Source organism: Patiria miniata, unplaced genomic scaffold (assembly GCF_015706575.1).
Source record: "Patiria miniata isolate m_02_andy unplaced genomic scaffold, ASM1570657v1 HiC_scaffold_22, whole genome shotgun sequence".
Classification (NCBI taxonomy): domain Eukaryota; kingdom Metazoa; phylum Echinodermata; class Asteroidea; order Valvatida; family Asterinidae; genus Patiria; species Patiria miniata.
The window spans coordinates 2753883-2778042 of NW_024037061.1; the positions used below are offsets into that span (position 1 = coordinate 2753883).

Consider the following 24160-nt stretch of genomic DNA (forward strand, 5'->3'; position numbering starts at 1 on the left):
AATGACTTTTATTCATTTTTTTTATCAAGGCAATACCAGTGATGCGCTTGTACACTTGATATGGGGAATTTAATAACATAGGGATGTGTGTGCGTGCGTGTGTTTGGATCATGATATTTGTGGAGAGCAGCGCAGTTTATGTGTTGTTTACCTGGACAAAGATCGGGACATGTTGAAGCTTGTTTGCAGCAGAGTGATTTCATTAAAATGTGGAGTTAAAGTCCAATTTATTCGCGATAATGAAATATAAAATGTAAATGCTCATCTTATTAGTACAAGCATCATGAACTTCACCCTTCACATTATCTTGAACATCTTCACCCTTTTTTTCTCATCAAAATCGTTTCACTCCCGATACCTCTGCGAAATCTCCAGTATGTTAATCCCACAGGCATAGAGACTAAAACGTTACCTTTTATCTAATATTGCCAATTATCATATCAAAATCAGTTAAATTCTTATCTTGTTCAATGTTTTTTTTGTATCATCGTGGTCTCATGTATCAATAAAGGAACAATGCTTCGTAAAATCCGTTGGTCTTTGTGGTATGCGCCATTCACGACACTGGCTTTCTCTTGAATGTTATGCCCTTTTCAAGATATCTTCATTGCGGCTCACAGAAATAAAACAAACAAACAAACAAACAAACAACCCACCATCCAAACAAACAACCAACCAACCCAACAAACAAATAAAAACAACAAAACAACCCAACTAACAAACAAAAAGAAACAACCAAAACGAATCAGCAAAAAAAACACCCCAAAAAACAAATAAAAAAAAGAAACCAACGCAGAAACCAAACCAAATAAACAACGCAGACGTAACATATTTACCAACCAACGGAAGAAATCACAAGTTTTTGCGCTGCATGCCTCATATGTTCTTTCATCAATGCCATAATACACCCCCAAAATTCTTTCTATAAAAGATGGGGTCTATTTCCATCCACTCTCACATGATTATTACAGAAACCTCACAAAAATACTTCATCTCCAGAGTCAGGTATTCATCTTCGGCACTGTCAACGTCTCAGGCATCAAAAATACCCAAGAACCATCATTATTACTCCATCACCACCAGAAAATTTCCCCCACCCCCAAATTTTCCCCTGAAAGCCTTGGCCTATTTTGCATCACCGCGCTCCTCCACACCTTGGGCACGCAAGGGTAGTTGCATCGGTCTTAATCCCAATCAACTGCTATCGAACTAGACCGCCAGAGATAGAGATGCGCCCCGGCCCCCAGATTTCTCTCCCCCTGCTAATTTTATTATCATCTTTGATTCAGAATCCATCATCGTTGCCCCTAGTTATTATTCTTCTTCTTCTGGAAGGGGCATAACCTCTCTCGGCTGAACCTGCGTGAGTTGTAGCACGTCGTCCCGTATAAAAACCCTCTCTCTCACTCGTAAGCTGAAAATGCATGTTGAGGTAGTTCTTCTATTTGTTTCTTACGTGTTTCCTTGCATTTTGTTTGAGCAAGTTGGCAGTCGGATATCGGCAATCTTCAAGCAGAGTTGTAACGAGTCACTGATTTTTGTGACTCGAGTCGAGTCGAGTCATTTTAAAGAAGTGACTCGAGTCGAGTCGAGTCATTAGGTCAACAAGGTCGAGTCGAGTCGAGTCGAGTCACAGAGTGTGGTCGAGTCGAGTCGAGTCGAGTCAAGTACTTAGCTCGAGTCAATTCGAGTCACAAATATTTGAACACTAAATTACAATAAAAAGCAACAAACACAAGAGAGAAAGAATACAAGGCACCAGTCTATTACGGAAATCCAAAGACATAAAGTATGCTGTGTGGTACCCAACCAACAGTTTCCATTGCTAGCTCACGTCACAGATAAGAAGATGTGAAACTTCGGTCTTATAACTGGTTTGGCTTCGGGTCTAGATTTTGTTGTTCGCTGATCGCTGACAACGTTGAAACCTAATTGCATTATACAAAACTGTTTCTGATTATTTAAAGGTGGGCCCGTCCGTATCACTTTTTTTGTGTGTGAAATCGGGACATGAATTTAGCCAGCGTTCCACCAAGAACTTCAAAATCGCCCGAAACCAATGATGAAACCACGGATTGAGAAATGCGTTTTAAGTCTGGTTCCGGGTTTAGCATTACATGCTATAGAACCACAAGGTGGGAGTCCGCGACACGGTGTATGTTTGTTGTTTCATTATGGAGGAAGGAAACAGACTGCCGCTGTATATAAACGTACATTATTCGCGAACATTAACGTGACGTGAACAAAAACTGGCAACGCGAACGGCGCAGCGTAAGTCATTGCAAATATTTTTCGCAAGTAAGTTTTGCTTTTATTTTGGGACTCGAGTCTTATTAGCCTTCCTCGAGTCGAGTCGAGTCATTCTGATGAGGGACTCGAGTCGAGTCGAGTCATTTGCTCGCAGTGACTCGAGTCGAGTCGAGTCATTTACCCGTCGGGACTCGAGTCGAGTCGAGTCGCCAAAAAATGTGACTCGAGTCGGACTCGAGTCGAGTCATTGACTCGAGTCATTACAACTCTGTCTTCAAGGTGTTAGACTTGGCATTTATTCAGCAGAAGAGACTGTTGTTTTCGCCAATGTTGTTCTTGTTTTGCTTTTCTTTCTCTCTTGGGCAATTCTATTTTGAACTAATTGAATACATGTTGTTTAGAGTCGCACAGTGTTGCCACATCTCTGGTAAATTTATTGAGCTGCCAATCACAGGATTGCTTACCACAAAGTATTAGCTTAATAGCGAAAACAGGTGGCCATCGGTCAGAATGCGGTGAATATTGCTTGCGACTGGCTTCTTGTGTCTAAGATGTATCCAGAACATTTTTTTTGCGTGTGGAATATTTAAAGGCATAAGGATCGTTTGCAGTTATCCAAAAAGAAACCTACCGAATTAGGCTTCATGTATTATCAAAAGACTTACTTGGATTAAAGATCGTACTAGTACTAAACACACCGTGAAATGGTTCTTTTATGCTTGCCGTCAGTTAGGAGAAATCATGACATGTAGGTGATTTCCAACAATCAGTCCATTGACCGATTTTGGAATAAAGTTTACTATGGACGAAGTCATGTTTCGTGATCAACAGATTGTGTATGTTTTCCCCCACTGTTTTCTCATGATTAATAGTGTAGTATCCACTGAGCTGATATACAACATGCATCAGGCATGGCATATTTTTCATATATACCACCAACCAACCGACCACTTGCGTTGAAATCAGAGATCTTCTGTTCGACATACAGAATGAGGTCTAGATCTCCAGAGAAATGTGTCATTCGGCACTCTTGAAATTCCTGATGTCTGAAAATTTTTGTCTCCATCTTTTTTACCGCATTGATAGTACAAACTCCTCAATTTAATTGATGAAAAGGTGAGGTGAGAATGTTGGACATTGTTTTGGCCAGAATTAGTATGAAATTACCAAAACTGTTGGTTTGATAATTCGGGTAAAATTGTACTTCCCTGTGAGAAGAATTTTGGCCAAGAGTGTAGGCAGTTCGTATTTGCTGATCGGGCAGAATTTCGATTTATCCACTTTTTTTGTAGGTGTAACAAGAGAGTAATTTGATAAAAAAAAATTGATATGAAACAGTATATACAAAACACGATCATTTTGACATTATACCTTTTGATTGATGCAGACGTATGGGTACGGAACGTGTTGCTTTTGGCAACAAAATATATCATGGGGTACATTATGTGTCACTTTCCAACTGAAATTGTCAGAGAGAAAAAATAAAGTCGAAAAACGTGTTACTTGGGAAAAGCAACTAATAACCCGCCAGCGTAAACGAACGCACGACGCCAAAAGAGCCACAATACACTTTTCCTTTCAAACAGCGCATTAGAAAGCAGAGAATAAATTCACCATTTGCGGCGCTTCTCGCAGTGCGCTGGCGAAGCGTACTCTTATATCGTTCGCAAGAATTTAATCCCGCCACTAGCAAAAAAAATCCCAACAGTCTAAGGACCTGCCTAACCCCCTTAACAGCCCAAAGTATGAGAACAGACACTCCAACCTGCACTTGAATAAAAGAAAAAACCGCGCGAAGCGAGCGAATCTTTCCCGCGCTTAATTTTGTCCCGCGAAAAACCAACAACTCATCGTGAGCGTCAGATTTTGAAGACTGTTGCCTGAAGCCTCCGCAGTAATTTCAAGCTACGGATGTTAAATATTGTTTGACGTGTGAGCATTTCTGACAGCTTGGAATATTAACAATCGTCCGTGTCATTTTTTTCTCATTTCGTCGTGAGTAGTTTATAATTTAGTGACTTTATAAGAAGAAGACAATTTTTTTAAGGCACACTTTGAACCCGAAACCGCGGGCGCGGTAGGGGTTTAATATTAAAGTCCACGCGGATTATGTTGTTTTTGACACATCTCGGATTTGACGTTGCAGGAACACGCTTGTGATGTTCAATAACCACACATACCGGTAATTCTTAAACCAAGTTACATTTCAACAGACTCTTACCAATTTGTTTTCATATTGCATAGCAATATACCTAATAATGACCCAGCGCCTTGAGCACCAATATTGGTGAATACATGCGCTTTATATATACACATTATTTGATAGTATACCACTTGCATTATGCACGGTTTGTCCGTATATTTGGTGACTTGAAACATTGTGTTTCTATGGTGTCATATTTGCAGACGGTTTCACAGTACATGAATTTTACATAAGCAAAAACTATGATGTCTGTTTTGGTAAATGAATCATTTGGGAATCAATTCCCATATCTTGGCAATGTAAAGAGAGCATAACAAAATGTAACAAAGAGGTATACAGCCCATAGCATGAGGCGCAAGTTAAAAAAACCCAGTTTCTTGTCCCCGTCCGCTTCCTTTTTTTTGAATCATACATTTGCAATATATTTTGTCTTATATGTACTTCCAGCAAAACTGTAGCAATGTACGCAAACTTTAAGAATCTGATAGAAAGGGTGACGGCTCCGTTGGACATAAAAGTATCAGCAAAAGGGTCGAGAAAATGGAAGAACCCATCTTGGGAAATCCGCCATCTTGGAAAAAATAAAGCCTCCTCCCTTTATTTTTTTAAAAAAAAAGACCGGACGAGAAAATTTTTTTTTTATTGGCCTATAAATGGCACTTGTTCATGGTCATGTTCCTAATATGAATTGGTAGTTTGATGATGAAAACGGGGCAGTTTTGAAATTCGCATATGAATCAAAGCCGCAATACCAGCTTTCTGCGTACCGAGGACAAAACAATAGGATATAGATCCTTAGCGTTATCAGCATTCAGCAGCCAATTTTTATTTTTAGTTTAGGCACTACTCAAGAGAACATGAAGCTAGTAAATAACCACCGCTAAAGTTCATAGGTTATGAGCAGGGGCATGTCCAGGAACAAATCATCAACAACGGATTTATAAGATTGGCTAGATGGGGCTACCACAGCAGAAGCAGGTAGTGAAATCCAAATCCTTACATATAGGATGCTGTATAAGGATCTCTGATGTTCTGAGGTACGTGACTTCGGGATGACAACTGTGTGTTGATGAGATGCAGACGACTGCGTAGTTTGAGGTGCTTACTTTTGTTGCACAAAAATGCACAATGAGTAGACCTCTAAAAGTTTGAAAATGGTTGTTGAAGACAAAAGGACCCATTGGTTTTCGAGACAGATTTGTTACAATAATTCAAACTTTTCCTCCCCTTTCCAACCATCTTGCATATTTGCAACACACTCGTTCGTGTAATCACTCCCCTAAATGTCCGTTCGAGCACGAAGTCAGCACTACTCAGACTCGATGGGGCAGATAGGTATCATCTCCCGTTGTTTCATAGCGTTGTCTGGTGAAAGCATCTCCCTCCGCTGGTTAAATAGTAACCCAATCCTCCAGCAACACTAACCGCCCATATCCGGGCTATTCCATATAGATCCGCTTGCTTTCATGCTTGCGTCAGGCCTGCTGCCTCTCTTTCTTTCTCTATCTCTTGCCGAAGGGGAAACTTTACATCGCCGCAGATCCTCGCGAGAGGACGTGTCTCCGCCAATATTATTTCAGCTCCTGCGGGAAATAGAAAGTCTTGGACGTAATTTCCGGGTGACGGGGAGATTTGGTTGTGTGTTTGTGTCGGGGACACTTGGGGAGAGCTAAAAGGCCTCGCCCGAGCGATGCCGCACAATGCTTCACTCGCCTGTAGTTTCAGTGTTTTTTTTTCTTCAAAAAGACGGTTGTTGCATACAGCTCGAAAAATCGTTTAAATTTACAATTTTTGTGTGTGTGACACATCCGCAAATCGCTGCAACCTTGCCTTTAGTCTGATGACGGCATCTCACGGCTTTCGATAGCACACTGTGATTTTAGAGCAGCTGTATATACGAATGATCACAAGTCATCACAAGACAGTCGCCATTCAGTCGCGAGTCAGTCGCAAGTCAGTTACAAGTCATCATAAGTCAGTCACAAGTCATCAAGCAATTCAGACACAAGCCAGTCACCACGACATCACAAGTCAGTCACAATTCAATCACTAGTTCGTCACAAGTGATAGCATGTCAGTCACAAGTTAGTCACAAATTCAATCGCAAGTCAGTGGTCAAAAGTCAGTCACAATTCAGTCACGTGTCATCACAAATCAGTCACAAGTCATCGAAAGTCATCACAAATCAGTCACATGTCAACCCAAGTCAGTCACATGTCATCTCAAGCCTGTCACAAGTTAGTCACACGTAATCACAAGTCATAACAAGTCAGTCCTGTATATAACATGACAAATCAGTCACAGGTCAGTTACAAGACAGTCACAAGTCGTATCGCAAGTCCAGCCTCAAGTAGCTTGACAAGCTTGGTGTGTGGAAAAAAGGTACTTTTGTCATTGTTCATTATTGAACTAAATATTGAGTTGAGTTAAACATTACCTGTTTGTGCTCACTGTTGCATGTACGTATTTAAGTTAAAATGTACGCTTTAAAATCAATATATACAGCTTATCAGATATCCCACAGTGAATATTTGATAGCATAAATATCAATATACACAAAACAAGATATAGCAAAGTGTTTTACGACTGTGTCCTTTTTCAATACCCTTTACCAAACAAGCACATCTATGTATGTACATGTAGGTGGCATCAGGCATACACATTGAAACGAATAGCTGATATCCAGAAGGACATTCATGTCATTCAGACATGAACATTATTACATTATGCCAAATGCAATTTCCTTAATGTACACACTGTACAACATTAAAATAGCCTTGCGTGCGCCACGTTACATTAACACAAACATGACCTTCACCATTAAGCTCATGTTAAAAGCAACATCCAAGCAATTTGATGCATAGCAACGATCATGTGTACTGTAGGCCTACTCATCAGCCGCTCAATCACTTTCCTGCGATATTATAATACCGTCAACTCAATTAAACATCTCTGACGATTTTGGGATATACCAACATAATTATGTAGTAAACACTGTACTGACCCAAGGCACAGGGGATGGGCGGCTCCATACACCGCCAATCCGGCCGTCTGGCCGAGCCGAAGCACCGTGGACATAACCGCTCAAGCCGAAGGCCCAAATTAAATTATTTCCCCAAATAGACATAATTAATATCCACTATCAGTCTTCGTGTGTGTATATGCATGAATAAAATAAAAAGCAGCCTTCATTTTAATTTTCGAGTTATGATTAGGGTCCATTGAAGTTGAGTGCATGACAGAAAATATGATGAAATGAAATTTAATATGAAATATTTTGTAGTAAGCTCATTCGACTAATCGCAGAGCATGAGGCGGGCATGCGAGGCCATTTTTCCATTAGTCAAATTAATACTATTATGATGTTTTACTTTCAATATATTTGATATTTAGCATTATAACATGCTCTTCAATAATGAATATCGTTTAATACTATTATGATGTTTTACTTTCAATATATTTGATATTTAGCATGATAACAAACTCTTCGATAATTGGATTGAAGTTACGACTTTTTTCAACAGTAAAATTGGCCCTTTTTGATGTCAGGTTGGTGTTTTCGTCAAGAATAAGAAATCTACCAAAAATTAAACTGATCGTGACATGAAACAGCAGTAGTTGAAAATGTTACATAAAAAGAGACAGTGGTAGCATCAACACAACAATAGATGCAGAAATATAGTAAATAGAATCGGCAACAAAATAATAGCATCAGCAACATCCCTAGTTGATATCCACACAACAGAGTAGTTACTGTCCACATATCCACGCATGAACAGTCAGATTGGCGTAGCTAGCGGTGCTTTCCTTGCCTTCCACCGCTGTGACCCGGGTTCGATTCCTGCCTGGGCCAACATGTGGATTGGGTTTTCAGTCCCTGCCTGATTCCGTGGGTTTTCCTTAGAATATTTTCTTGGGTTTTCCTCCTACCTCTAAAACTGTAACTTCTTCACAATGTCTTCTCTTTACCGGGCCTCATGGAAGAACAGTGTGTTTCACTGGATGGGCCGGGCCTACCAAATTAAAATAAGAATAAAGAAGTAATATAAATAAATAAATAAATAAATAAATACAACAACCTATAGTTAACATAAAAACAGCCAAAGCAACTTAACAGTATTAGCAGCAGCATGCAGCAGCAGCAGAGGCAGCAGCAGCAAGCAGTCAACATAATCAAAACAGTAGTTTCCAAGCAAAGCAACAGAAGATACTGCCACCATTACAAACCTATACACAGATTTTATCTCATTCCTGTGTACACGATAATTACATGCCATTTAGTCTCTGCAGCGCTCCGAAAGGTCAGCCAATAATATTATTATATGAAAACATCATTTGCCTTCCGATCGATTGAACTTGAACAGTGTCAAGTTAGCGCGTCGACGTGGCCTAGCCAATGAGGTCACGCTAGCGGCCTGCCGGGGCCAAAAATGGTAGTACGTTAGATGTAATTGAAGGAGACACCAAACTCGCTTACGTATACAGGTCAGAAAGGGAGAAAGACTGAACGCATCTATAAATGCACAGAACTGAGCACCTACCGATTTAAACCCATACAGGATCTTTGCTTGCCTTTTCATGCATTTTGTTCGTTGCCAATGAATAACACCACTCAAAATCCAAAGAAGAATGTTCAAAACCCAACCTGTTGAAGTTTCAGCTCAGTGGATATTACACTTTTCGAGAAAACAGTGAAAAACCATGCACCACCTTTTCATCACGAAACACGATTTTGTCCATAGCACTCTTAGGCCTATTTTACCAAAATTAGTCAATTGACCGATCGTTGGAAAACACCTTCGTTTGATTTCTTGTACATAATAGCAGACCAGATGGAATAATAATTTCGTGGGGTGTTTAGTACAAGACAGTACAATCTTTAATCCGAGTAAGCTTTGTGATATTAAATCAGTAGGTTTACTTTTGGGATAAATGTAAGTGATCCTATGTGTCTTTAATGAGGAAACCAAATGTGAAGACAGGGCTGGTACCAAATACCCTACTAAATAAATCCGCCAGAAATGGTTTATATCGAAAGAAAACAATCATTGAAGGCACTGGGTGGATTTAAAAAGTCTGCCCGCAGGCACACTTTATATGTGCGTTATCAACAAAATCTACGCACGAGACCCACAATATTATGCATACGTAAGATTTGAGGCTTTGCATGGTGGAGATACTAAATAATGAAAGGTTTGCGGAAACACCATGTGCGAATAATTTCTCAACTAAGAGAATGGTTCTGAAAAGAACCAGAGGTATAAACTCGACGTTCCGGTCAGTATGCTCTGACCGTCTTCAGGAGAGAAGACGGTCAGAGCATAATTATGCATACGTTTTCTCTGTTTTCTCAAACTGTAGAGTATCCACTGACTTCAACCTTCAACAGGTAATAGATGTTACACACCGTACTTAAGATATGGCTTGAGCAATTTTGTAGCTTCAAACGAAAAAAGACACAGAAAGTAAAATGATCACATGTACCTTTAAATTCCAATAAAGGCACGAAAACATTAACCGATGGCAACCTCGGAGAACTATCAGTCCTGCGATATAGAATATCGCGGCTCAAAAAACCTTAATATCTTGTCTCGATCGAGCCAGGGCGGCTGGGAAAAAATCTGGGCCGCAGATCAAGCATGCAGGTTACCGTTCATTCCACACGATTGACCGGCCACAGTATCACTCTGATAGCTCGCTTGACTTGCGAATATCATACGCGGCGCGGGCCGGGCTGGGCCAGGCTTGCTCGCAGACGTGGAAGAAAAGCAGGAATTGATAATGAAGGCGATGAACTGTGGGTTTGAAGGAAAGAAATTAAATCAGGTGTTGATTCAGGGAAACGAAGGGAGGCTGAGACATCGCTTTGTCTTTCCTTTCTTCCTTTGACCTTTTCCTTTATTGCATTCCGTGGAGCAAGGACAAATCACGGCTGTGGAAATAAACTGGCTCTGTAATAAAGTGGAGCTGTAAGTCGTATATGCCTATAATGTTTAAGAAGTGGGGGAGTGTGTGGCCTAGTGGTTAGGGTCGTGACTCATGATCAGAAGGTCAGTGGTTCGAATCATGCTGCTGACCACATGTTGTGTTCTTAGGTTAGCCACTTTACCCCGCTTGCCGCCTTCCACCCAGGAGTATAAGGGTAACAGTATTAGCTGATCGACTCAAGACCAGAGGTTCGAATCCAGCTGCTGGCCATATGTTATGTCCTTGGGCAAGCCACTTCACCCACACTTGCCTCTCTCCACCAAGGAGTGTCAATGAGTATCTGCATGAGCTGGGGAGTAACCTGTGATAGATTGGCATCCCATCCAGGGGGAATAGAAATATTCTCAGTCATTTCAGGCCTAGGAAACCGGAGATAAGAACCGGTCTGCATGGCTACATTGGCTCGACAGACTTTACTTTTTTTGCTTACTTTTCCAAAAGTGACCAGTTTATGTAGGTACGTAACACTTGTTTTGCATGACATTTCCAATTAAATCCAATGATCGATGTAAGCGGACAGCATTGTGCACTCATTAAGGGTTAATGAGGTCGTAAACGGGCCGGATCAGAAATTGGGCAATTCGGAGATTACAAAACAGTCACATAAACAGCACGAGATCCCGGGGTATAGGTTTACACCCAATTGGTACGACGAACTCCTCTGGAAATTAGTAGGAGGCTCGGGTAATTCAGAATGCAGCTAGCCTGCGAACCACACGCCATATTGTGCCAAAGCTTCCCTGCCTATAAATAACCTGGCATCCATTTCATTTCCCGAGCCTATATATCAATCATCCGTCCGCGCGCAGCATATCAATGCGCACACCTGCGCATTATATTGACTCGCGGATTTCAAGCTAGAAAAAGAGAAAGAAAAAAAAGTACAGTGACTGACACTGACACTGAAAATGACGGATGTCCACAAGAGACAAAATGCCAGCAGCGACGTGTTCATGACAATAAGCGCGTAATCAGGCCTGCCAACCATATCGCGCCATTCCCCCCGAGTGACCTTCAGTGGCCACCGTATTATTATCTTGTCAATTTACATCCTATGTTTCACCGCTGCCCCCATACCATGTGCACTTATCGTAATGAAAGCTTTCATCAGTTGAATGATACCGAGATAACATAGGCCATATAATGACATGCGCACTCAGTGAATGTCAAAGACTCGCTTTGGCGTATAGGCGTGTATGACATAGGCAGTACCTGTAATATTGAATGAATATTCGTATCATAATAGCCGTATCCAAAATAACCATAGCTGAAGGCGACGAGATATCAAAAAGATAACGTATTACGCATGCACGGAGTCATTCATTTACGTCGTTCATAATGTTAACGTTGATAAGTTCATATACTTCCATGCACACTGTATCAAGCTCGGTCCAATATACCTAAGTGATATTCTGCATGTATTGACTTGTAAGGCATATAGGATCGTTTGCATTTATCCAAAAAGTAACCTATACCAAATAATTATCAAAAAGCTAATACTTGGATTACAGATTGTATTGGTACCTGTGAAATTATTCTATCTGGCTTGCTGTCAGAAATCCAGAAACTGTAGTTGATTTCCGACGATCAGTCAATTGTCTGAGTTTTGGGAAATAAAGAGTGTTGTGGACGAAGTCGTGTTTCGTAATCAAAAGTAGGCCTACGTGCATGGTTTGTTTACACTGTCTTCTCGAAAAGGTCCACTGAGCTGAGACTTCAACAACAGGTTACGTTTTGAACATTCTTCTTTGGCTTTTTAGTGGTGTTATTAATGGAAACAAACGAAGTGCCTGAGTGACAAATGATCATATGCCTTTAAGCATCTTTTACCTTGCTTAGCCTGCGTCGAATAACACCCATTTTAAGAAAAAATATTTTAAATTAACAAATCGAGATATTATTGAACTCAAACATCTTTGAGTTCTTACATAAAAATACAAGTTGATCCGCTCACAACATGACCAAATAATAGAAAATTTATATTTTCCCCAATCCTTGCAACACTACTAAATAGTGAAGTCACAAGTCGGGAGACAATCTTCTCGTGGCAAAATATTTGAGGAAATAACACACATAGTACGTTCACGCAGTCGTGTTTTAAATTTCTATACGCCCGAGGACAATGCTTTGTGTTTCCCTTTGTTCCCCTAATATAACACTCTCCCATAGAAGCATATAACCGTACTTTCGAGGACCTTTTTCAACAAAAGACACAACACTCGAGGACTGTCCTCTGTGTGTCTGTCCTCTATCGTAAAGCCATTCATGTACGCTGTTATCTTTTCAGAAAGCCCCATACTTGAACCGTACGATCAGATTTCAAAACCCTTCAAATGTTCAAGAGTTACTTTAAACACAGAAGGTCGAACATGGCATGTCTTTGATTCGGTGCCATTAGATATTCCAGTTCTGGCTGCTTCGAGCGCCAAGTCACTAAGAGAGTTTGAATGAAATTCAAAAGCAAGAACATGTTGGCAACAATTTCACTTCTCTGTTAAACTGTATGTGTTTGTTGTATATATAAATAGGCCTACATCTCTTCGAATGCTAACAAATGTTGCTCCAAGATTCTGGAGGGTTTTTCTTGCCGGTTGTCTCCGTCTAACGACCGGCTGTGTTTGCTCTCTGCCGGCGACAAGGAGCCATTAGGAGCAAACTCCGGCTTGCCAAGCCCCTCATAAACTGACACTGCGCCACTGGTTGCCCTGGAAACCAAAACCTCCCCAACCAAAAAAGAATAAAAAAGACTCAACAAAATGTGAGTTAATGTGTAATTTCTTACAAGGGCCCGACAACCGTGCGATTCGCAAATGTCCGCGGATGCAAATTGCGGCCGCAAATTTTGTTTTGCATCTCGGTAAAGTCATCCATCATAAGTACGCATACGTGAAACATATCACGTTAACAACCAAATGTCACCTGAGTATTCCACGGTGGTTAGCGTGGTTTAATTCGCTATAGCGTGATGCGTGAAATCGCTCGTCTGAATGCTGGAGTTTCAAGGTTCGATTCCTGGAGGGAATTTTACATTTTCATATTTCCCCCAAGAGTGAATTTTCTTACCTAAATTGTGTTTATGCAAGTCCTCATGGTTCGATAAAATGAAATCCAGTCTTTTCTTCTCATTCATGGCTCAGGAGGATTTTTTTGAAAAGCCGAGAACCATTCCGTTACTATTTGACTCATGCGCATTATGGTCATTGACTATACGGCAATCGTTATCTTTAGGACACCTCCTTTTTTTACGAGTTCCGTTCAAAACTGACTTTTGCAGTGATCATCCAGTACCAAAGTGACTTTTGCAGGTTAACGCAGTCTTTTTTCTTCAAATTACGTCATGTTTGTGGGATTTCTGAAACGCACTGTCAAAGAAAATGAGAATGTTTTACTTTTTTTGCAGTCAGACGTGAGACGTGCATGTTTAGTTCTCAAAACACGTGTGAAAGCCTGACACAATGAAAGCCCGATGCTGTTTGGCTGATAAAAAAATTAATGAATATTTTTTTTTATCAGCCAATCAGCATCGAGCTTTCATTGCATCAAGCTTTCACTGTCGCCATCTTGGTTTTCTGGCCTGTTTTCTGGTAGTCGTCTTCGTCTTTTACCCCGTAATTTCCTTCATGAATCAAAGCTAGCCCTGCCCTCCTTCCACAAAATTAAACCTGCTAATATTCAAGAAGATGTCATTACCAGCTGTTCAGATGTATCAAGAAATATCAGAATGTCACTTTTGAGTGTCATTTAGTCAGCTGGTTTGGTGAGTCCTTCAACCTCATAGGAATGGGGTCCTAAACATAACGATAACCGACTATACTTGGTTGCAGAAAAATAATTGCTGTCTGTCCCTCTCGTTCCCCAGCCCGATGCAGTCGTTCAATCCAAACCATCACATTAAGGAACCTATTTTCATTCCTAGTCGACCTTGCCTTACAATGTTCAAGAACTCCCCGTCTTCCCCGGCCCATCGCACGCTTCCACATTCTGCGGATTACATTTTGCGAAATGTCATGGCAACCGGAATTCTCTGACGCATAAAGGCCGGCCTCGGATTCGTGAAAAATTAACCAGCCAGTGGGAATTGCGTGCTAGATTATTAAAGCGAGAATGAAGCGTTACGAAAAAGCTGTAAAAAGTCTTTCTTATCATAAAGAGAGATGAAGGTCATTCTGTAAGTCGAGAACGTCATTTTGTTAATCATAAGAATGAAAATAATTGATGGAAAGCCAATTAATATCAAAGAAAAATATTTCAGAAATTTTAAATTTTTTATTTTTAATCATTTGAGTAGGAAAATTACTCAAGACTGTCTATGTATGCCATTCTCTGGGGTAGACTAATAAGACAGTGTATACATCCATTTTTTTATTGGATGTAAAAAAATTTGTATCATACTATAATTCTAAACATTTTCAAAAGTAATTTGTGTAATAAGTGGTGTGGGCACAAACTATGCAACTATCGAAATAAACCATCTGTGGCTTTTTATATTTTGTTTGATAATAGCTTTATTAGAAAAAGTATTTCAATGGCAAAATATCAAGGTGCATAATATTTGATGTTATACAGCACCCTGAATAAATCCCCGTCATCTGATTGGTAGGTCGTTGATCACGTGTGATTGAATCATGCGTTCCAACGCACGGCTTGGCCGCACGGCAAAAATAAAAATTCTATTCCACGGTGAATGGAAGTTCCATCGTTCGGTCACACTTTTGGCGGCTCTGACCAATCAGATGACGAGGATTTATTCAGGTGCTCTATAAACTTATAGTGAATGTTTCACATTCGTGCAATGGAAAGAATAAGTTCATTCGGTGACAGATGGAATGTTCCATTCCACTCGGCTTCTCTTCGTGGAATGGAACATTCCGTCTGTCAGTGAAATTATTCTTGCCATTGCACTCATAAACATTCATAATACTTAGTTATCAACCATGGATACCAACAGGCGAAACATGCGAAAAACATGAAGAAAACGGATTTGAAACTTCGTAGGCCTATACTTATGAAATATCAACTTAAAATTAATAGAACTGTTGCAAACTGCTTACCGACTGGATTGACCTGAAATACACAAATAGAAGTTAGAAGTCCTTATGTTCCGATCCTAGCAGCATCTTTGTCAAACGCATGCAATTCCCTTAGACAAAGGTTCTGCTATATAGGATGGAAACGTTAGGCCCTCTATTTTTTGAAATACGAACTGGATAATCTATATTTATCAAATCTCTCTACTCCCTGAATAGCCAAGTAGCACATCTCTACTAAACATCTCTGCAAACCGCGAAGAAAAAGAAAAATTATACTAATTTAGACTCGATACTTACGGAATACGAATGGGATAATTTGCATGTTATGCTTGGTTACAATATACATTATCATAATATAATAATCGGTGTTTTTCATCAAAAATCAAATATTTGATATTCTCTGAATAACGATCTATCAGATCTCTACTAAACATCTCTGCAAATGTGAAGTAAAATTAATATTAGGATATCTACGGAACACATGAGTTGGTACCTACTTAATGCATGACTGCAACATACATTGCCAGAATATCACACCATGAGATCTCTCTAATATCTCTTGTATATCACGTTTCAAGTATGATATACAACACTCTGCAGTTTTATCACCGTTGATTTATAGCACTTAGAGGTGATGATAACGGGAATAATGCATTGTCAGCGAGACCCATTACTCTGTCCAATCGTATAAATCATGATTTCGATCAGGCATTAGTGACTGAGCGTCGGTATGTCCATAGTGCTTCGTCAAACAACAAATAACTTTTAGTGTAAGTCTCGAATTTCACCGAGCTGGCCAAAGACTTTGTCATTATATCAAATGCACCTCTCACTGATGAAATCAGATCATTAAAAGTTAACATTGAAATAGTGACCGGAGTGCTGATACAGTCAGCAACTATAGTAAGGAATCTCGTATATTTGTGAGCCATATAGGGTTCCATTTCATTTTACCAAATGCACCTCTCACTGAAATCAGATCGTTAACGTTAAACAAATTTGAAATAGTGACCGGAGTGCTGGTATAGAACAGTCAGTAAGGAACCTCGCACATTTGCGAGCCATATGAGGTTTCCATTTTATTTTACAAAATAGTGACCGGAGCGTTGGTATATCTAACAGTAACTAATAATGAATGTTGTATCTCTGCGGGCCATATAATTTTCCATTTTATTATACCAAATGCACCTCTCACTGAAATCAGATTGTTAACATTTAACATTGAAATAGTGACCGGAGTGCTGGTATAGAACAGTCAGTAATTAGTAAGGAATCCCGTATCTCTGACAGCCATATACGTTTCCATTTCATTTTACAAAATGCACATCTCATTGAAATCAGATCGTTAACATTTAACATTGAAATAGTGACCGGAGCGTTGGTATATCTAACAGTCAGTAATTAATAATGATTTCGTATCTCTGCGAGCCACATAAGATTCCATTTTATTGTACCAAATGCACCTTTCACTCAAATCAGATTGTTAAAAGTTAACATTGAAATAGTGACCGGAGCGCTACAGTCAGTAATTACTAAGAAATCTTGTACACCTGTGAGCCATATAATTTCCATTATATTTAACCAAGTGCATCCTTACTGTTGGTAGGCTATATCTAACAGTCAGTACCTATATATAGTAAGGAATCTCGTATATCTGCGAGTCATATAAGTTTCCATTTTATTTTACCAAATGTAGGCCCTACCTCTTACTGAAATCAGATCGTTCAAATTTTAACAAATTTGAAATATGACCGGAGCGTTGGTATATCAAATGGTAAGTAACGAAAAATGAATTTCGTATCTCTGAAAGCCATATTCGTTTCCAGATTATTTTACCAAATGCACCTCTCACCGAAATCAGATTGTTAATATTTAACATTGAAATAGTGACCGGAGCCTGCGTTGGAATGTCCAATTGAATAAAGGTGATTCTCGTATCTCAAAGAGCCATATACTTAAGTTCCATTTCAGAACTAAAATGCATCTCTCCCTCTGATCAGACAGTTCTTGCTGAAGACGGGCGATGCTGTAGTTGGTTCCAGGTTTTCAGAAGTCAAATGGAAACTGTTTAAAGGGATATCTTGCTAGCACATCTAAATTTTTGTTGTATATGAAAACAAAGTGGGATATACGCACAAGAGAGATACTAAGGTATTTCGTTTTACTATGTTCTATGGCTGTATTCTTTAATAGGTACAAATCCGTGCAAAACGAATGACAAGTTAGATTTACAAAAGTTATAAATGTATGTTATTTTACAAAGGACATTAAGAATTGCATGCCGAACATAATAGATCTGCCCATCCGTGGCAGACTGCTTACTGTCGCAGTAACTGAAGGTGTGTTTATTAAGAACTATTTCACCAACGAGTACCGAGGATATAGAACATTATTGCCCGCTTCTCAATCCCATATAGCCTTACTAAAGTTTCCTTCTATAAAAAAAAAGTGATCACGTCAATAAAGGAACAAACTCAACACCCGATCGTATAAGGACACAATTTCAAATTAAAGGTCATGAGGAGTCACAATGCCTAAGAATTGTGCCGATCACGGTTTGTTTTTTAAAATCTACTGCAAGCCTTTGGGGGGGGGGGGGCTGGTTGGGGTGAGGGAGATACGTGCGAGAGCAGGTGTATTATGATATTAAAAGTCTCGCCATTAGATCACGGGCGCCAGGATCTGATGTATTATTGATAACTAGTTGGGCTCTCTCTCGGCGTCTGTCGTTGCATTACTGCTCGCCACACCTGGGAAAGGTGTCGAAGCTGAAATATGCATGGGGCTCCGGCTCCTTCGCTGTCTGCAATTCGGTACTGAGGAGGGCCCAACTGGGACAGGGATGTGTGTGGAGAAAAACTTTGCCCTTTGAGAGACGAGAGACTTCTCTCTCCATCAATGTTTGAAAAGAAAAGAAAATGAAACACGGGTTAAAGAGCTCATGCAATGTATTTTTTTTAATGCAGTCCTTGAAAACACACTTTTTGTGTCCTATTTAACCTTATTTTCAATTTTTGTTTTGCCGTTTTCAAGGGTGTTTTAACCAGTTTTGGTTGTTATACTGATGCAAATTTACATAATCATGAGCAAAAGTGGGAAGTCATTTCAGGCAGAAACCACAATGTTACATCTATTTCAGCACTAAAAGATGCCAGAATTGTGTATTTTTATATGTTGCATTTTCTTTTCTTTGGTGATTCGTTGTTTTGTCAGTACATGGCAATAAGCCAATGAGCTTCTTCTCACAAATGTTTTCCATGAGACATTTTTGGGTTTACAATTTGAACAGAAATCCCCTAAACTGAACAGTGTGTCTTCCTGAAATGACATCACGGCAACAGCGCACTCTCCGTCCGAAAAATGGAATTAAAAAGAAATTGAAGAAGTGCACTTTTCAATAAGATTATCCAAAAAGGGATGGCAAGTAGTTTTCATACATATAAGAGGATTAGAAAGTTGTACAAAATATGTTCCTAAGAAAATATTCCTGTGATATATGGCCCTTTAAAGGGTGCTGGGACAATCTTGTGTTCATAAGACAGAAGCTGCATTTTGCAGTGGAGCCAAATTAAATATTGTATCGGAATTGATTCAGAAGGAAAGTCAAACCCTGGTTCAACTCTGACAAAAAATCCGCTCGTGTGCATGCATGTACATTAATTGGTGTCCCTAATTCTAAATTTATGTCATAATAGCCACGGGTTTGCACCACCTTATACAGGGTCGCCCCCCCCCCCCCCAAAAAAAACTATACCAATGCATGGGGAATTCTGTTACCAAAACATGAAAAATGATACAAGATCGTCCAATGCAGTCCATTATAGTTTTTGTTCTAGAGCCTATTTTGTGGAACTAGGTAGGGAGTCATTTTGTCCTGATGAATTACTAAACCAAGGTTGCGAATCTGACTTACTTCGATAGAGGGATTAACCCACATCATAAAGATGTGTGCTTCACAAAATAGGCTCTGCAGCAAAAACTACTGGACTGAATCTTGGTATCATACATTCTTCTAAAAAGATTTTCCATCCATTGGTACAGGTAGTTTAAGTCTCAAGGTAGTGGAAGTACGCCGTCCCTTTGGGAGGGGGGGGGGGGGCACCCTGTATAGCCTGGACCTATGGAGCCCAAACCCTGCACCCGTGCCAATTCCAGGCACATGAGTTTTACTGTAGGCCTACTCAAATATATTCAAGTAGGACCTACAGGACGATGTTATTCAGTACATCATCCGGTCATTTCTGAGTCCCAAGTTGACGGATAGTCCAAGGAACACCCGGGCCTAAATGCACATGCAGACAATCATGTCCTAACTAAACCGTCATTAACTCCATAAAAAGGCCTTCATTATGCCCATTACCGTAAATTGCCCTCTAGTATACGGAGGTAAAACATGCATGCCGACGAGAACGCGCCGCTCATTAGGCCCTATTATCCTATTAGGGCCAGTCAGGGCCAAATTGCGCGGTAATGGCCGCTCTTAATCCAATGGAGTTGATTCAGTACACGACCAGACACGCCTAATGCGATATCCGGAATTGACGTGCCTGGCAGATCATAACACTTCATGCGTTCGATGTGCCTCAGAGTCTAGAGAGAAAAAAAGGGTACAACTCCGGCAGTCAGAGAAGGGATAACATTTTATAAATGATGCAGCAACTTGTAGGGTCCTTAACCGGAAGAGGCAAAAAGCAACCTCATCTTCAACCAAAGATCAACTACGGAGAAAATGATGGAGAAAAATGGAGTGCTACTTCTGCTTAAAGTTGCATACCCGTTGCTCTTAATTTTTTTTTTTTTTCACCCAGCGAATTTTCAATTTGTATGCTTTAATTTGTTGTAACGACACATAACATGAAAGACATATACAGGGGCTTAATCACACCATTTAGACCATCGTAAACTTCATCAATCAATGAAGTGAGCGTTCTGGGTCACATTACTTTAATACCAAAACCAGTTTTTCGATCAAAATAGGGCTGCATTTTTCTTTGTGAAAACAAGCTGAAGCTTCTCAATTGCTCCCCGTGGACTATCGTTTGCTTTAGATGATGTAGTGACCTTTTACATCGGTGAAACTCTAGTTTATTTTCTCTTTCTCTCTCTCTCTCTTTAATTCTCTCTGCAGGTGGCAAGCCATTCCCTGGAGATGAACAGAAACTCTATGAAGACCTGTTCCTGAAAAAGCCACTCTACAATAACAACCTGAGACCTCTGAAGAACCATTCCGACCAACTGCTTGTCTACTTCACCTTAAAGATAAAACAGATAGTTGACATTGTAAGCTCACAGCACACGTATAGCTACATTAATCGTACCTCATATACCAAACCAGGTCAGACTAGAACAGACCGGAGCAAACCGGATGACACCAACTATAGCGCAGACCAATCCAGGTGTAAGGCATATCAATCTAGACCAGACACAATAACACTAGACCAGACAATACATTGCCCACACCAGACTGTACATGTACCTCACCATATCGTGCAATCACAAGCGTTCTCTGAGCCATTCTGCAGTCAACAGAGCATCCTCTCAATACCGAAGATGGAAAGCCGTACCATCGCATTCCAGACTAGCCCATACCTGACCAGACAAAACCAGACCCGACTAGTTTAAATCAGACCACACCAGACTAGCACAAACCAAATATTAAAGGCCAATTCAGAACTGCCAGGAACCGACCGGACTGAATTAACAGACTAGACCAGACCAAACCAGACCGGACCAGGTCAGACCAGACAAGACAAGATCGAATCAGACTAACACAAACTTGATCAGACGACCACCCTGACCTCATCAGAACACACGTTACCAGACCAGATCACACTGGACCAAACCGGGCCAAACAAGACAACACAAACCAGTTCTTATTGGCTTTCTGCACCTTAACTATCGGGCTTAGCCTACTGATTTCTCCTTATCCGTATCTGTTACACCAAGGATGAGAGGAACCAGATTTTGAAGCTGAATATCATTGTCAAGCAGAGCTGGAAGGACATCTGGCTACAGTGGGATCCCAAAGAATATGGGGGACTAGAGGAGCTAAGAGTGCCGGCCTATGATGTCTGGCTCCCTGACACCACTTTGTATAACACGTAAGATTTTTTGTTTCAGCCTGCTTGACATTGACGCAATATTTTAAGTACATTTAAGTTGGGCAGTCAGCAATGCAACCAAGCTCAGTAGGATGGTTTAAATAATGATCTCTAGAAGGTGACTACAGTATAAACTTAGTTATTGCCTAATCCTGAGAAATCATTACACTTTGATCGCTGAGAACTTCTGACTGATTGTCTTCTCTCAGCTTGCTGCTGAGAACAATCATCCTCTTGTAACTGAATACATTCAAAACAATCGACCTATAAACTATTTGATTCCGCCTTCTTTTGCTGTCTTAGAGCGGACACAAACTCGGCCTACGCCGGCATCACAGGCACAAATGTTGTGGTGAGACACGATGGGCTGGTCCAAATGGAAACCAAGCCTTACATCCAGCGCAGCACCTGCGCAATCAATATCCGCTACTTCCCCTTCGACGAGCAGAGCTGCAAGCTCAAGTTCGGGCTCTGGACCTACGACTGGTACCTGGTGGACCTCTTCAATTCCACAGCCGGCCCGGACAAGGGACTATATCTGGAGAATGAGCAGTGGGAAATGCCATATGCGTGCTTCAAGCGGAACTTGGAGAGTTACGTGTGTTGCCCGGTGAAGTATGTGGATGTGACGCTGTTCGTAGGAGCGCGGCGGAAGCCCCTCTACTACATGTACAAGCTGGTGATGCCGATCGTGCTCCTGTCTGCCCTGTCTATGGTGGGGTTCCTAATGCCTTATAACGTTGGGGTGGTCAAGGCTAACCTTAGCATCACCCTCATCCTGTCCATGACTGTCTTCCTCCTGCTGGTGGCCGAGACGATACCCAAGACATCAGAAGGACTTCCGCTTATCAGTAAGGGGGCTGATAGGGCTTTTGGGCTGAAGAGTCCAAACAGGTTTCTCATTAAAGATGGAACACAGAGGCCGATCCAGTTTAATAAAAAAAATCAGGTGGATAATAAAAACGGAGAGCAGCATTCGTCATTTTCGAATGTCTGCCTGCATTTCTATCAACCTGGATCTGCCTCTGGAGCGTCTTGAGTATTCCACAAGTAAGTGGCCCCAACTCAGGTAACACACTTCCAGATGCTGCAACCTGGATACACAAGATAAGTGCACATGTACATCCTTTTGAGTAGATGTAGGAAAAGTTTAAACTCTCTTGAAGACAAACACAGCATGATGATTGAAATGTTCAGTTGAACCAATTCTTTTCAAAAGCTCTCGCGTCTCAAGATACATTTTTGACATTATTGAGCCAGAGACTCCGGAACTATGTTTCATCATGCAAACCAAAAATCATACCTTCCCATAAGATTTGAAGGTTTGCATGGTGAAGTGAGCATTATCGAAAAGTCTGCTGTTGCAGCGTGACAAATTTCTTTTGTGAGCTTTGAAGTTCTGAAAAGAACCAGGCAAACAGGAGAAACTCAATGTTTTGGACTGTCTGCTCTTTCCGATCTGTTTAATTCAGCCCTAATAAAAAAATGTCTTTTCCCCTACAAAGGTGAATATTACCTCATCATCATGTTCCTGATCGCCATCTCCACGGCGATGAACATCTGTGTGCTCAACATCTTCCACCGAGGGGAGGACGGCACAAGGGAGGTGCCCGGATGGCTACGGACGCTGGTGCTTAAGTACATGGCAAAGATCATGTGCATGGATTGCAAAGGGGAGTATCTGCAACATCGTCGCAGCGACCCCAAGCTGGACCAGGCACGGCTGGCCATGCTGAGGAAGCAGAGGTGGTTTAATGCGAGGTGAGTGGGGAACACCAAAGTGTCTTTTTGAGTGATGGGCAGGGCATGGGTTTGAGGTAAACAGTTGAGTGGCAGAAGGCATGGGGTAGGTAAGGATTGGATGGACGAGGATGGGATACACTTTCAAGAGAAGAAGCAGAGCTGGTTTAACGTGAGATGAGGCGGAAGCACTAGGTGTCTTCTGGTTGTGAGGGGTAGAGGGATGGGTTTGATTGGGAACACAGTTCAGAGGCAGAAGGTGTGGAATGGGTAAGCATTGGATGGGCAAGGATGGGACACACAATCCAGAGTGGAAGCAGAGGTGGTTACATGCCAGGTGCGAGGCACCGAGGGTGTCGCTTGGTTCTATAAAGGTGAAGGGATAGGGTTGGATTGGGTACACAGTTCAGATGAGCAGAAGGCATTGTGATAAGTGAGAGGCACTGGAGGGTTCACTTGGTTCAATGAGAGGCAGGCATGGGTTTGGATCGGGTACGCAGTTCAGATAGCCAGAAGGCATTGGATGGGTAAGGATGGGATGGGATGGGTAAAAAGGGATACATGTACACAATTGAGAGTGAAGCAGAGGTGGTTTAATGCCGAGTGCGAGGCAGATAGGAAACGGGGATGGATTCATGAGTGTAGGAAGATGAAGATACTGATGGTCGGGTCTACTATCATCAAGGGCAGCTCTGGGCTGGGATATGGAATGTAATCCAGAGACACAAGTGGAAGACTCAAGGTAGGTGATTTTGGTAAACCATCATAAGGGCGTTGGATGGATAAATTGAGACAAGGAACTTGATTCAGAGAGGTAGTTTGATGAGGTGAATGAGAGGAGCCAAGGG

General features: G+C 41.0%; 1 protein-coding gene across 3 annotated transcripts in view; it reads left to right on the top strand.

Annotated features, from left to right (window-relative positions):
- LOC119730821 (neuronal acetylcholine receptor subunit alpha-10-like) overlaps positions 1-24160 on the top strand; it is a 42621-nt gene that overhangs the window by 16854 nt on the left and 1607 nt on the right. For all 3 annotated transcript variants that reach the window (XM_038203862.1, XM_038203861.1, XM_038203863.1), the window contains exons 3-6: positions 20600-20751; positions 21418-21572; positions 21876-22423; positions 23078-23333. In XM_038203862.1, the coding sequence (XP_038059790.1) occupies positions 20600-20751; positions 21418-21572; positions 21876-22423; positions 23078-23333 (1111 nt within the window). The remainder of the gene's footprint in view (positions 1-20599; positions 20752-21417; positions 21573-21875; positions 22424-23077; positions 23334-24160) is intronic.